The 15,654-nt window shown below is 35.4% G+C and overlaps 1 protein-coding gene across 1 annotated transcript; it reads left to right on the top strand.

The window, feature by feature from the left end:
- The first annotated feature begins 3,175 nt into the window (after positions 1-3,175).
- On the top strand, positions 3,176-14,656 carry LOC149411704 (retinol dehydrogenase 13-like). Its single transcript, XM_089646722.1, has 6 exons — positions 3,176-3,699; positions 6,593-6,723; positions 10,554-10,752; positions 12,875-13,060; positions 13,503-13,612; positions 14,453-14,656. The coding sequence occupies exons 1-6, from the start codon at positions 3,558-3,560 to the stop codon at positions 14,645-14,647; spliced, it is 963 nt and encodes a 320-aa protein (XP_089502848.1). The 5' UTR covers positions 3,176-3,557; the 3' UTR covers positions 14,648-14,656.
- The last annotated feature ends 998 nt before the right edge of the window (positions 14,657-15,654 follow it).

Below are 15,654 nucleotides of genomic sequence, written 5' to 3'. Positions count from 1 at the left end.
TAAGGGCTGGAAGTTTCACCCTCTAGAAATTTCTAGAACAATCCAGAAGATTCGAGAATATTCGGGAGCAATCCACAACTTCCAGAACATCCCGGAACATTCGGGAATTTTCGGGAATAGTCTGGAACGTTTCGCAACATCCCAGAACATAATGATCTAAAAATGGGATTATTTTCACTACATGTCACCAATGTTTTATCCTTTGCCAAAGTTTAAAAACCCGTCTGGCAATATTTTGTTCGAGTTTCGTTGAATAATGTGCGTACGTACCTACGTTGGCGCGCTTTTACAATCACAACGAAATGGCACGGAACCATTCGTCTCATTTTTAACTATTATTATTTAGTGTGTACGAAAGAGCGAGGACACTTTTTGACACACTTGCTAATAACAGCTGTCGAACACGAAAAACAATTCAAATGACAGTGACGGAGTGTGGATTTTTTGTTTTTAATGGAAAAAAATGTTACCGGACAGCAAAGCGCCCATTACATTTTTTACTCCAAATGTGCTGAGGAATGGCTGGTTAAAGTTTGTCGGGTACTTGCCGATACACCTGTATATAAATATAATATAATACATGTATATTATATTTATAGAAAGTAGAGAAAAGTATGAAATAAATAAAACATAATACTTTCAGAACACCCTATAACGGATATTAGCGCGTTAAATAAATAGATTACATTCTTCCTCTAAGTTTCTGACTAGACGGAAACGTTCGGTTCATTTTACTTCTCGTGTAACTAGTACCTAAGCGGTGTGTTGTAGATTGTGTGGTATGTATATAGAGATTATATTCACGATTTTAGGTGTCATTTACCTACGGGTCTGCCATCTGTGATAAGAATAACAAAGCACATCTCTTTTACATTTAAATTCAGACTAGAATATTATTCTGTTGAACTTGCTTCATTTCTGGTTGAACTATTCCTGTCGAGCATTCGGTTCTAGTCACTAGTGTTCAGAATCTCCGATAAGGATAAAGATTTGTTATCGTGAAAAACACCAGTGTTATCCACGAGTAAAATTTAAACTATTTTTTCAGTGATCAATTATATTTATTATTATTCTTTGTTTATTTGATTTAAAATTGTGCATGAATAAATTCACAGTCGTGTTTTGGTAATATTTGATCAGATCCTTCTACAAAATAGGTACTAATTTCAATTGTCTGTGCGTTAGTCCTTAATATAAGTGTTATTTTCAAAATTGGAACTGATTGTGTGAAGAATTCAAACAAGTAATAAAGTAGGTAACTATACCTATATTAAATTTAAATATGATGATTTTGGTTTTATGTGCGTTAGACCTGCGTTAAATCTGGTTTGTACCTAGCTATAATAAGAACAGAAAAAAATATTTTAATCTCCGTACGACTATCCGTATTTTTTCACGGGTCTGCGATAGTTATACAATTTTTTGTTGTTGTTATTATTAACATTTTAGTAATATCAATGTTTTCTAAAAATATTTGTTCAATTTTTATATGTTGCTTGAAGTTAAGCGAATGATATAGTTTATTGTTTTATAATACATACCAAAGCAGACTATTGTCTAGTCGTTAACATTGACATGATACAGATATACAAATAACAACATTATAGTCGGCATGTATTTTTATTATCAGATTTGAACATTACAAGAACTCTTTGATTTGTGAAAAACTGAATACAAATCAATGAAAAAGGAACCGTAAACAATAAAAAACCAACACACATTTTGAAAAGGTTTTGTGTTTTAAGGCGATGCACCACGTCGTGTAATATTTTAAATTGAGTCGCTATCAATAACAACCCGTACGTAGATGGCGATAAGGTTTAAATTCCCGCTTAACACCATCCGCCTGTTTGATTTATGCAAGAAAAAAACATGGCCAAAAAGTGCCTTTTATTTTATTTTGTGGATTTTCAGGCATAAATATTGAATTTTTTTCCGATCATTTTATAAATAACTTGATTTGCCACATTATACAATAAAATCATAACCGAAAATGTGTTCGTAAGTAGGAGATTTTGAACTTAAAACCAGTTTTCATAGGCCTATACACTATATTTTTCTGGGTTTATAAAAAGACTTATAAAAAATACTCTGCCTTTTATTTTATTTTGTGGATGTTCAGGCATAAATATTTATTTTTTTTCCGATTATTTTATAAATAAATTAATTTGCTACATTATACAATGAAAATCATAACCGAAAATGGGTTCGTAAGTAGGAGATTTTGAACTTAAAACCAGTTTTCATAGGCCTATACACTATTTTTTTCTGGGTTTATAAAAAGACTTATAAAAAAAATACTCTGCCTTTTATTTTATTTTGTGGATGTTCAGGCATAAATATTTAATTTTTTTCCGATCATTTTATAAATAAATTAATTTGCTACATTATACAATGAAAATCATAACCGAAAATGGGTTCGTAAGTAGGAGATTTTGAACTTTAAACCAGTTTTCATAGGCCTATACACTATTTTTTCTGGGTTTATAAAAAGACTTATAAAAAAATACTCGATTATTTCACAGGCCAATATGTATTCTACTCGCAGTATTTAATTAAAGCATCTGAAACATTTCTAGGTGACCAAATTTTGTTACTTGAGTAGGGCCATGTCAAGAGTCAGAATAATAGAAGAGTATGTATGAGACGATGTATGAATGTGAATGAGGCAAGGAGTGTGTGCGAAGACCGAGTTGTTTAGCGGTCCGTACTCTCTGCCTACCCCTGCAAGTAAACGGCGTGATGGTTAGTTAGTTAAATAATAAGTACTTAATTAAATAAAGATTTTAAAGTGATTGGGTAAGTACCATACCCAAGGTTTGTAGAAAGTATATTAAGGGCCTAGTACACGTTCGCCCAATGCATTGGGCCATCGCGCTGGCCCAACCTGTATAGGACCACTTAGTTGTTGCATGCGTTGACCGGCCAACGTTGGCCGTTTAACCCATTGATGTATTATACTAATTTAGTCTATGGTTCAACCCGATTATTGTCGGTTTTCGTGCACACATCAAAGGATCAGCGCCAACCCGCTAACAGCGTTCACACGTTGGCCTCGTCTCCCGTTCGCAATAGTGAATAGTAGTTCCCAGTGATTGTGATGTGATTTTCCTATATCTAGGGGAGAAAAATATTATGTAGGAAAAAGTACAAAAAACTAGGGAATTTTTGAGTTGTCACGATTAGGGCATATTCTTGGAAAATTCAAATATTCCGAGAAATATACGAATTAAATCATTTTATTTTTATGTTGACGAATTAATTTTCTGTAATAATTAAAAATAATCTATTTCCGATATGCCGCCTTAACAACATGACCCTTTTTAACCGGCCAATGTTGGCGAGTTGGCACAACCGCTATGGCACAATATTCTACGAACCTCAGTAGGTACCTACTCACAAAATATTATAATTTATTTCAAATGGTAAACTGTCATTTCGAACACGAACAAATAATCAAACAAAAATTAAACTATTTGTTTCACAAGTTATTATAATCCTATTCCACAGTATTTGTTAAAATTGTATTAATTTTTAGTTTTCAGTGATTCTTCAAAATGTATTCGACTCCTTCGATGATAATTCTTCTGTTCGGACTTCTCGGCCTCTTGAAGGTTTACCTGAAGGTCACTACGGGGATTTACAAGGGAAAAGAGAGGCTCGATGGGAAAACTGTCATTGTTACTGGAGCCAGCGCCGGTGAGTTTTTATTTTACTTACTTTGTCAATTTTTAATAATTTATTGATGATTTAATTTGGCTAGCTGACGTGTATCCGGCGGGGCTGGGGGTTATCTTTAAAGGCGGCGATACACATGCCTGTAAAATGGAACAGTAGCTTGCATGCATGTTAATGGCATGTACAAGTTACTGGCGCAATGAGAATACACATGCAAGTTAAACTTGCATGCAAGTTGCGTCCTTGCATGCCTGTATTTGCAAGACGTATACACATGCCAGTCACTAGACAGTACGTGTCAGCGTATACACATGATAGTAGCTGGCATGTGCAAGGAGCTTGCATGCAAGTGTGCCGCTAACTTGCATGCCTGTACCTGCCTTGCAAGTAGATTGCACAACATTTGATTTACTGGCATGCAAGTTGAGGGAGGGGACGAGGGGGGCTATGAAACCGGCATGTGTGAACGTCGCGACAGGTACGGGCATGCCAGTAGCTCAGTCTCTCATTAAATTAGCCACACATTGTACTGCCAATTGCAATACGATGATATTTAATTCACTTCGAATGTTTTCCATTGCCAAAAAGCTTGAGACTACTCAGTCTCAGAGTGATTTTAGACACGTACTGTCTAGTGACTGGCATGTGTATACGTCTTGCAAATACAGGCATGCAAGGACGCAACTTGCATGCAAGTTTAACTTGCATGTTTATTCTCATTGCGCCAGTAACTTGTACATGCCATTAACATGCATGCAAGCTACTGTTCCATTTTACAGGCATGTGTATCGCCGCCTTAAGAGGAAGCTACAAGCCAAAAATGTGTATATTCTTGGTATACCTTATATTGTAGGTAATAGGCATTAAAATCGCTTGACAAACGGAGTCTAGAAACGTTCGATTTCAAGCACAAAACTGGTTTTTATTTATTTTGTAAATAATTTTATAAGAAAGTAAAAAAGTTAATCAAGTGATTCTGTCACAGATCTTAGATATAATACTGTATTTTTCAAAAGTTGTTTCCTTTACGCATTCATACATTTCTATTGAAATAAAATATTTTTTTAGTAGTTTACAATTATATTTTTTATTGAGTAATTTATTTTTTTATCTGTATTCTTCTCAAGCAAAACGATAGGAAAACCTTCAATATATCTAAAGCATATTTTTTGGTATTCATAATGTACCTACACCAATTCGTTATAAAGATTAATCAAAATAGTGATTTAGCATTAAGCTTCACATTCTCGTATACCTTCGCGGACTTTTTCGTAGTATCTTTCCGAAGTTCATTATTTTGATGTATGTCACAAGGTTTAGCCAGCTTTAGCAATGTAAGCGGCCGAAATTACTTTTTTTTTAAGACTCGATTACAAACACATTGATTTTTCTCTACTTTCTATAAATATAATATGCATTTATTTTATATATAAACCTTCCGGAAGAATTTCTCTAAATGTTAGTGAAAACCCCATCAAAATCCGTTGCGTAGTTTAGAAGAACTAAGAGCACAAAAAGAAAGATGCGGATAGCGTCTTTATTTTTATACTATTTGAGATAGTTAGAGATGAGGAAACAATCATTTTGACATACGAAATCAATGATTTCTCACGTAAAACAAAACCCTGACATGAATGAATTTTTCGGTAATTATGTATCTAACCGCCGAGACACATATTATGGAAATTACACTTCGTTCCAATAATACTTATAATAATACTAAATAATACGATAAAACAACTATTTAAATGCTCAAAATAGGTTATTAGGATCTTCGTTTATGTTATTTGTGCGTTTTTAGATTTAAACAAAATTTTCGCAAACGTCAATCGAAAATGGCGGCAAACGGATCGTTATAAAAGGGAAATTTGAAATATTGAAAAAAAAGCATTTTTACCATCTCTCCCGACGTAAATAGTTGTTTTGTGGTAATTAAGTAGAAACAAAGTGTTATTTATATAATTTTGTGTACCTATATTAGAAGTGTGGCGGTTAAGTAAATACTTACCGTAATTAATTATAGGTAATGCATTATTATTACGTAAAAAGCATGGCACATATCCAAATACAATGGACACGGTTAATATGCACATTATTTTAAAAACAATTTGGATCAGTAATAACAGTGAGAAAAACCTATTACCCTACCTGAAATGAAAAATAATGCATTTAAAAAAAAAATATTGTTCACTTGGCGGGAATTACTGATGCGAAAGGTTAGTTTTTATTATCTTATTTATCCTAAACCAAGATCCCAAGAACTTATAATGGTTTCAAATATTAGCTATTGAAATGCATTATTTTTCCGGTTTCTCAAAAATACTTGTTTCTTAATGTTATAACTGATGCAACGTGTTTTTAAATAGAAATGTGCCCATTTACCATGTTCACTGTACCTGGATATTTATTGAGAGCATTCATAAAACATGTATCTACGTAATTATAAACTTACCGTAAATTATACCAAATATTATAACATATTGTCCAAAGAAGCGAAGCTAGCTGTCCACAATGGAGTGCTGGTACTTACCCCGATGTATGGAAGTGAGGCAGGGAACTGACGGCGAAAGGATGAACGTAGACTGAATGCTGTAGAAATGAAATCCCTGAGGCGTACGTGTGGTAAAACCATGTATGATCGTGTGAGAAATGTGGAGATCCGCAAAGAATGCAAGGCTGAGGAAGGGTCGCTTAGATGGTTTGGGCATGTAGTGCGAATGAGCGAAGAAAGGAGAGTATATGAAGCAATTGTGAATGGTAGCAGAAGTCGCGGATGCTCTAGGAAGACATGGCATAAGGTAATGGTAATGTTTGGTCTTTGATTTCAACTTGTCACAATACGTACACAGACATTTCGTAAAATGTTCTTTTTTTAATGTAAATTTTCTTCAGTTGAAACAATTTGTTATTTAAGGAATTGGTTTGGAATCGGCCAAGGATTTTGCCAAGAGGGGCGCCCGGGTTGTGATGCTTTGCAGAGACATGGCCAAGGGAGAGCGGGTCATGAAGTCCATCATTCAGGAAACTGGGAACGATAACCTCTCCGTGAGTACCATTTACCCAGTTCCATGACAAAACAGATCACTATCACCTATTAAAAGTAATAACCCAGCACAACCCAAACTAACCTGACGTATTATTTTGTCAGTGATTTACTCATTGTAATTTTGATTTTGTAGAGAAGAAATAAACTCCCTCCCTAAACACGAGTTATTCTCAATTAGATATTAATTAACAGCTTGGAACATATACTAAATACTTACCACTATGCAGATAATTTGAAATAACACACTGTTGTACACCGTCATTGGACAGTTGGTATAATATATACTTTGTTATTACTTTGCAATTTTCTCAATATTAAACCTCCGTCTGCATATACTATATACTTACCGTTATGCAGATCATTTGAAATTACATACTGTTGAACACCATACTGTTGTGTAAAATACTTAGTAATTTTTTTAATATTAATCCTCTGACTCCCCCTACTCTAACCCCCTCACTTACTGACGTTCTTACTTACGAGTACTTCTATCAATATGTATTGTTTGTTATCTTCTGTTAATAATAAAAAATATATATAAATAAATAAATGTGCCCAAAGTATGACCAATTTTGTAATACTTCCGGTCAATACAACTATTTTCAGCACGTAACTTGATTTCCGTCATGAGCTTTGGAGTTTTGAGATGTCGATTTAACTGCAAAAAAAATAAGACGAGAAGCCGTGTGGTTTGTTGAAGAGATAATCCAATATAAGTGTGTTGTTGGTGTGACTGTTTGCCAATTTGAGGTCAATTTTATCTTACTTCTCAAGAAAACAATGAAAACATTTTTAAGTATCAGAATTTTGGTTTATTTGGGGCTCAGAAGTCAAAGATCTTTTATAAATTGTTTTTAGACATCAGTCTTCTTTCAAATAGGTATAGTTCATGGAACTAGTAATTATTTGTTCGGCATGCTAATCATAACGGGATTTAAAAAAAAATGTTTTTGCCCGCTGTAGACTTATTACTGGCAAAAGATTGATGTAACAGTACTAATATTATCAGATAGAGTTCACACAAATGGTCTATGGTTGATTTAAACAATTAGCGTCTTTTTAGTATTATTGTTGAACCCGATGGGCTTGAGTTGGCAGTTACTGGCGCTAAATATTATCACATTTCAAATACCGTAATGTCACACGGGGTGCTTTATTTGCAGAATACGTTAATATTACTTACATAAGCATAACTTTTGAGATATTCAATTATTTCATCGAATTCAATATAAACGAAACTATTTTCTCAATTGTCAGAGAGATAAATATTACATTAATTTATTCCATATATAGGTAACTATGTACCTATATATTATGTAGTAATTATTTTTATTGTTTGATAATGAATTAGTGGAGAGTAAGGACGGGTTGTTTTGGAGAATTTGAACAATTCATCAAATTTCAACGTTCATTTTCAAGTTCTGTGAAAGATTTTTTCAAGTTCTGTTTTTATTTCAGTCTTGTCAAGCAACTAGCCTACAATGATATAATAACAGAATTTGAATAAGTCTTTCACAGAACCCAAAAATGAACGTTGAAATTTGATGAATTATTCAAATTCTCCGAAACAACCCTTCCTAAGTAATTCTGTAAACAGTTGCCTTCGGATGTTTCCAATTTTCTCTAGAAGTTGTAAGATTTATAAGTGCGTTTATGCTATAAACCATAAATATTTAATACATTTTTTTAAAATTTAAAATGCAAACCCTCTACTGCTGGTTTTTTACTGCTAGGCCTTGCAGTCGGCTTATTGATAGGTTTCGCCCAATTTAGTAAAGTTCTGCCCCTTACGGCACTAGTATATTAGTAGAGTTTTGCCCCTTCGTACGTACAACGACAATTTATTGGAATGTGGGCAAAAATTTACTTATGACATATTTTTCTATCCAAATACAAACCATTTGTGAATGCCTAATATGTATGTCGTATAACTTCGTTCATTTTAAATTCACTGGATGAATGAAAACTGTTTTCTACTAAGTGACAAACTACCATTAACTAAGATATCTACTGCCAGTCAGAACTCAATAAATTAAAGGACATAGAAAATTTTAACAAGGCTGTTTAAGATCACTAAAATTTCAAGATTATCATTGAAATACATTTAATTTATCACTTTAGATAGATTTTTTTGTTCATAAGCACAGCTCAAATTTTCTAATTTTATAAAGGCCAAAAGGAACCGATTCTAACAATAGCTGGTCCCTTAGTAAAATAATATCTGGCGATCCAGTGGTAGCAAAGTTACCGGGGAAAAAACGTGACAGGAATACATTGTACATGATGTTAGGTTCATAAGTTAGGACGGGTTGTTTCGGAGAATTTGAACAATTCATCAAATTTCATTGTTCATTTTCGGGTTCTGTGAAAGTCCTATTCAAGTTCTGTTATTATATCATTATAGACAAGTTACTAGACAGAACTGAAATAATAACAAAACTTGAATAGGACTTTCACAGAACCCGAAAATGAACAATGAAATTTGATGAATTGTTCAAATTCTCCGAAACAACCCGTCCTAAGATTTTTCTTTTCAATTTTTATATTTGACTTTGGAAAACGTTATATTTGTTAGACATTTATGTTTTTGAAGTTAATGTTGGGAAAATTTTAATCATGGAAAATTGTCCGAAAATAGGTTGGTAATTTTTTTAAAGATCTTTTTGATACAATTTGAAGTATGGAAATTTTCCATGTTGAGAAATTATTATTGCTTTTAAATTTTTTATCTAGGAAAAAAGGAAAATTGGTAGGAAAGATTTTTTTTATAAAAACATTTATCTTTTTGATATTATGTGAAGTTCGGAAATTTTAATTTCTCTGATAAAACATTTTCTCATTGGCGATGCTGTTTGAAAACTTTGACAATTCTTTTGGAAAATAACAGAGGGCGCCACTTCCGTTTACAACAATCCTAAACTGTACAGTCCTGAGGATAATAATACTATCAGAATATGTTCATACTATCTTTTTTAAGCCATAATATGTTTCACCGGAGTTCCTTATTAGGTACCAATCTATGTAATTGTTTTAAGAGATATATTATTGATTGTATATATTTGCAAGTGTTAGTAATAGACGGATCGTAAACAGACTGTCCCAACTTCTCCCAACTGTCTGGAGTCTATGGCATCTTCAATTGGGGTATGTTGTGAGACTGAAGGTGGTGGGCCAAACACGGCTAAAGCCATTTCAGGCAAGGTTCCCATTCTGAATGGTGGTCATACACTTGGGTGATACGTCTTCTGATAGTATCTTCCGCTCTAAGATGTGCCGTAAATATATTATATATTATTTTAATTGCATAAATTGTGAAATAACGAAAATTATTATTTTTTTATTTAAAATGAGCAAATGATTCAAATTTAATTGTGCTTGCCGGGATTTGAACCTGTGACCTCTGGATTGCTAGTTGGGGGCCTTAACTCTCGATAATTGAGGCCGTATTATTATTTATGATATTTTACACTACGAACTGCTTGCTGACTTAGCAGTAACTATCTTGCATTGTAATACTTTGCAAAAATGCTAATATCTATTCTAGACAAAATCAACAATAATTATCTTACCAACACATATTGGTTTAGTAAGTTTTTTTTTCTGTATTACCTTTTAAGATTCTACTATAAAAATAATTTTGTACAGTATGTTTTTACTTATTTGCTATTTATTTTTTCAATTAAATTTCGCTAAAGCACTACACTGTGTCAAAACGTGTTACATGATGGAATAGATTGTATTGAAAATGCCAGTGTTGTAAAGGTTAAATTATTTATTCCGGTTCCCTGACGGCTAATTTATATCGTCTTCAAAAATAAACATATTCCAGCTGATGCGGGTGGACTTTGCTTCCCTGGCCAGCGTCAGGAGTTGCGCCAAGGAGATCCTGGCCAAAGAGGAGCGCATCGACGTGTTGCTCAACAACGCTGGTTCTGGAACCACACCCACAAAGGTCACTGAGGATGGCATGGAAATCCTCATGCAGTCAAATCACTTTGGACCTTTCCTCTTCACCAACATATTACTGGGTAAGTGAAACCAATATTTGTTAATGTTTAACCCTCAAACACTGACGTACGAACGTAGGATGTCCGCTAAATTTTTTTCCTTCATAACAAGGTATGCACGGTAATTGTTCCTCGTCCACTTTGGTGGTTTAGTGGTTTCCTAGCTGCCATATAGTAAAACATTCTGTGAAACAGAATTAAGGGGATGCCATACGTAGTAATGCAAAATCATGTGTTTTTGGTTTGAAAATTTGATCGCCTAGAAATGTTTCAGATGCTTTAAGTAAATACTGCGAGTAGAATACATCTTGCATGGCCTTTGAAATAATCGAGTATTTTTTAGATAAGTCTTTTTATAAGCCCAGAAAAAAATAATGTAAAGGCCTATGAAAACTGCTTTAAAGTTCAAAATCTCCTACTTACTAACCCATTTTCGGTTATGATTTTATTGTATAATGTGGAAAATTAAATTATTTATAAAATGATCGAAAAAAAATTAAATATTTATGCCTGAACATCCACAAAATAAAATAAAAGGCTCTTTTTGGCCATGTTTTTTTCTTGCATTAATCAAAACAGGCGGATGGTGTGAAGCGGGAATTTAAACCTTATCGCCATCTACGTAAAGGTTGTTATTGATAGCGGCTTAATTTAAAATATTACACGACGTAGTGCATCGCCTTAAGGTTATTTCAAAATATCATTATTAAATGCATATTATATTAAATAGTTTTCTGCCTCCAGAAAGTCAAGGGGGACTCCGTCCTGGCAGTGGTTCCATGGAAACTCAGGACGCTTTTTGAAAAGTGAAATAAAGTAATTAAAAGTGAAATAAAGTAATGAAAAGTGACGAAAAAATAGACCTTTCCTAACATAATCTACTTTTTTTTTCATGACTTCATATTACTTTTCAAAAGTGTGTTGAATTGCCACTGTTCTGAGTTGCCCAGTTATCCCTGGAAGCCATGACTGATGATATTGTTCTTTGATATGACGGCCTCCGCGGTTGAGGGTTAAGTCCTTCGACTAGCAAGGTGGAGGTTGCGGTTTCAAATCCCGGCGTGCGCAAAAAAAATTATTTATAAAATTACTCATATTTATTTTATTTATTTATTTATTTTTTCTTTCCTTTATTCGTAAAATATATTTTTATACAGTTTTTTACATGGTTTTCGACTACCACACTAGACACATGTCCGTATTATGGTAGTGCGTATTATATTATACAGGTTTTCCAATAAGAGGTGTTATTTTGAATAGCCCGTTATTTCGGTAGATGTTACTTTTGAAGCTGTCATTTGAGTAGTTCATTTATGCTGTCATTTTTTGACATTCGACGAGTAGAAACTACGCCATTAATAAAAATGGAACGATACACGCTTCAACAACGCATTGAAATTATTAAAATTCACTTGAGTGAATCAAATGCAAATCATCTTGAGTGATGAGGCCCATTTCCACCTCGGTGGCTTCGTCAACAAGCGAAATTGTCGCATCAGGGGCTCGGAAAACCCAAAAGTTATTGTTGAAAAGCCTTTTTATCTTCAACGTGTGACTGTTTGGTGCGGTTTATGGTCCGGCGGAGTCATTGGACCTTACTTTTTCGAAAATGAGCCTGGAGCAACAGTTACGGTGAATGGATTGCGCTATCGAGAGATGATTTTTCATTGCCGGAATTGGATGGTATTAATCTGGACAACGTTTACTTTCAACAAGACGGCGCTACGTGCCACACAAGCAACGAAACCATTGATCTTTTACGATTGAATTTCAAAATAACAACTCTTATTGGAAAACCCTATATTTAGTATACTTGCGGCACGTTCCAGAGTGGAATATACTCTCAGTATTGCTCTGGTGTAAGACCACCATTCAGAATTAAAACGTTGATATGGCTTTGGCCATGTTTCGTGACCAGATAAGATCAGCCAGGTACTTCCCCACCTTCCTCTTCCCATCTTCTTTCTCTCCCCACAACCTTCAGCCTCACAGACTCACGAGACTGACGTTCCGCACGCCTGTGATATTTGATCAGTTCATTGCATCAGTGATGTTCCTCTGTTTTGCTTTCCTTTCATTCTGTCAGTGATCAAGAGTTTTTCTCGTTACGGATATCTTATCGTGTTTGTTTTCCATTTGTCAGGTAAAATAAAGCAGTGTGCCCCCAGCCGCATAGTGAATGTGTCATCCATGGCCCACCGCTGGGCCAACCTGGACCTGAACCACCTGGACATGAGCAACACCTCCAGGGATACGATCATCTACTGCAACACTAAGCTGGCCAACATTTACTTCACCATGGAGCTGGCCGACAGGATCAAGAGATCAGGTGATTACCTAATTGAGGTTAAAGTGCACCATCACATTTGATGACCACATTTGAATTGACCCAACCTAATGTTTGTTACCTTACCTTACCTAACCTAATCTAATTAAGGTTGAAATGTTTCCTCAACATTTGTCACATGAGATTAGGTCGTTACCACGACTCGTTCTTGAGTTCTCACATCTCGGCTGTGCGACCATCTGCCGGGCTCTGTGTTTCCTTCCTTATTCAACTTGGGTCTGTTCAAGACTCATGTCCACTCCTCCCTCTCCTCAAAAAGACCCTCCACACAGCATCCACAAATACGACAGTGTGAGCCTGTGTGAAGCTAATGTAAAAAAAAGCACAAATCGCGCCATTTTTTAATAGAGTAAAATTTTACTCTTTTTGTGCAGTCAGAACCAGTAAAATAAACTAATTTGTGAAAATGTCTCATTTATTCCAGGAGTCACAGTAAACTGCCTACACCCCGGAGTGGTACTGACCGATCTAGCAAGAAACACTCCTAACTACTTCCAGATTGTATGGAATTTCCTGGTATGGATCTTCAACAAGGTAAACAAATCTTATGTAATAACAGTTTTACTAACCGGTATATCTATTTATTTATTAGGTTACAGTTAGGTTAGGTACTTTTATATAATTACGGTTTTAACATATTTTTTACTTTGCCTGTCTCACTAAAGATATACTACCGACTACACACTACCCACTACCCACTACCCACTAGCCACTAGCCACTAGCCACTACCCACTACCCACTACCCACTACCCACTACCCACTACCCACTACCCACTACCCACTACCCACTACCCACTACCCACTACCCACTACCCACTACCCACTACCCACTACCCACTACCCACTACCCACTACCCACTACCCCACTACCCACTACCCACTACCCACTACCCACTACCCACTACCTACTACCCACAACCCACTACCCACTACCCACTACCCACTACCCACTACCCCACTACCCACTACCCACTACCCACTACCCACTACCCACTACCCACTACCCACTACCCACTACCCACTACCCACTACCCACTACCCACTACCCACTACCCCACTACCCACTACCTACTACCCCACTACCCACTACCCACTACCCACTACCTACTACCTACTACCTACTACCTACTGCTCAGGGCCAGCCCTGCGTTGAATACCAATGCGCCAATAAACAATTAAGACAGTTATTATGATTTTACATTCAGACGGCGCGGCTATAACCCTTAACACTCCAGTTTTTACCTATCTGTCAGCTGAAAAACCCGTCTTTCAAGAGGTTAAAGACCAATTTTATTTTTAAATTTTTTATTATTGTGTTGTGGCAGTCCTGTTGATTTGTTGATTTATTAGTACGTTGATTGATTTATTTCCAGAGTGCCTGGGAAGGCGCCCAGACGCAGATATTCCTGTGTGTGTCCCGCTCCGTAGAGAATGTGACGGGTCAGTACTTTGCAGACTGCAAATTGGCCCCCACCACCCCCGCCGCCCAGGACAGGCGCAAAGCTTCCCAGCTGTGGGATCTGAGCGAGCGTGCCGTCGGTCTTCAGGATAGCGAGATACACTTTTAACAACCGTGTCATAATAGTACATTTTTAACGATGGTAGCAATATCATGATACCCCAATATCTTGATAGAAATCTCAATACAATAACATAATGATACATAAATAACATGATACAACAATATGTATTATGATACAGTGGTATTGTGGTTTTACGTTGACTTAGGTGCAAAATTATTCCGGTGCTGTGACTCATTGTGGGATATAAGCGCGTTGTGATTGTACGTCTTTTATGAGAGATTTAGAACCTTTTGTAGTTAAATTTCTTTTATTGTTTTTGTATTAATCTTGAAAAATGGCAAATTTATATTAGAAAGTGTCACAGAAATTAACGAGGAAGCTGTGTAAAGTACTATCTACCTAACTATCTTCAACAAGTTTGTTGCGGGGTAAATTATACCCTTTCTTCAGGTGTGATTGATCATTTAAATACATTTCATTGACCTGTCTGGCATATGAATCGAAAGGTCTTATGAAAATTGGCCACATCAGTTTTATTTAAAATTAATATCCAGTGAAATCTCTATACAGGGTGTCCGGGGTGCAGTAACTTCTGGAGGTAATTCTACGTGATGGTAGGAGCAAAAAAGAAACACAACTTTATTTTTCCATACAAAAAGACATATCTACTAAAAATCCTTAGTAGAGGTACACACTTACCCGATAAATTAGCTGTGTGCTTGTCTTGTTTGTTTATTATTTGCCAGTGACGCGTAAACCGAGAGTTCGACGTTATAACAATACGCTTCAAAATCGTCTGTTTTATGATGTTTTAAACCAAATTCGAAGAACAAAGAGAACTGCACTAAAATAATAATAAGTTAGACTATTAACGAAATATTAATAACTTATTAAACACTTAACTCAGGGTTTCCTAACCTTTTTGTACTCTAGAGCACATTCTAAAATATCGGTAGGGTGGCGGGCACCACCTATTTTTAATCGACAAACTCGGGGCAGCAATCGCAATCAAAATGACAACAACGCGGTTCTAGGCGGGGAATGCTATTTGC

This window comes from Hesperophylax consimilis, chromosome 25, assembly GCF_061612785.1.
Source record: "Hesperophylax consimilis isolate HC1 chromosome 25, BYU_Hcon_1.0, whole genome shotgun sequence".
NCBI classification, from domain to species: Eukaryota; Metazoa; Arthropoda; class Insecta; order Trichoptera; family Limnephilidae; genus Hesperophylax; species Hesperophylax consimilis.
This window is presented reverse-complemented; position numbering and strand designations above follow the sequence as displayed.

Excerpts from the sequence above, each read along its gene's own strand:
- LOC149411704 (XM_089646722.1), top strand. The coding sequence starts at position 3,558 with ATGTATTCGACTCCTTCGATGATAATTCTTCTGTTCGGACTTCTCGGC. Across the intron at positions 10,753-12,874 it reads CTTCACCAACATATTACTGG|GTAAAATAAAGCAGTGTGCC; the intron begins GTAAGTGAAACC and ends TCCATTTGTCAG. Across the intron at positions 13,613-14,452 it reads TGGTATGGATCTTCAACAAG|AGTGCCTGGGAAGGCGCCCA; the intron begins GTAAACAAATCT and ends ATTTATTTCCAG.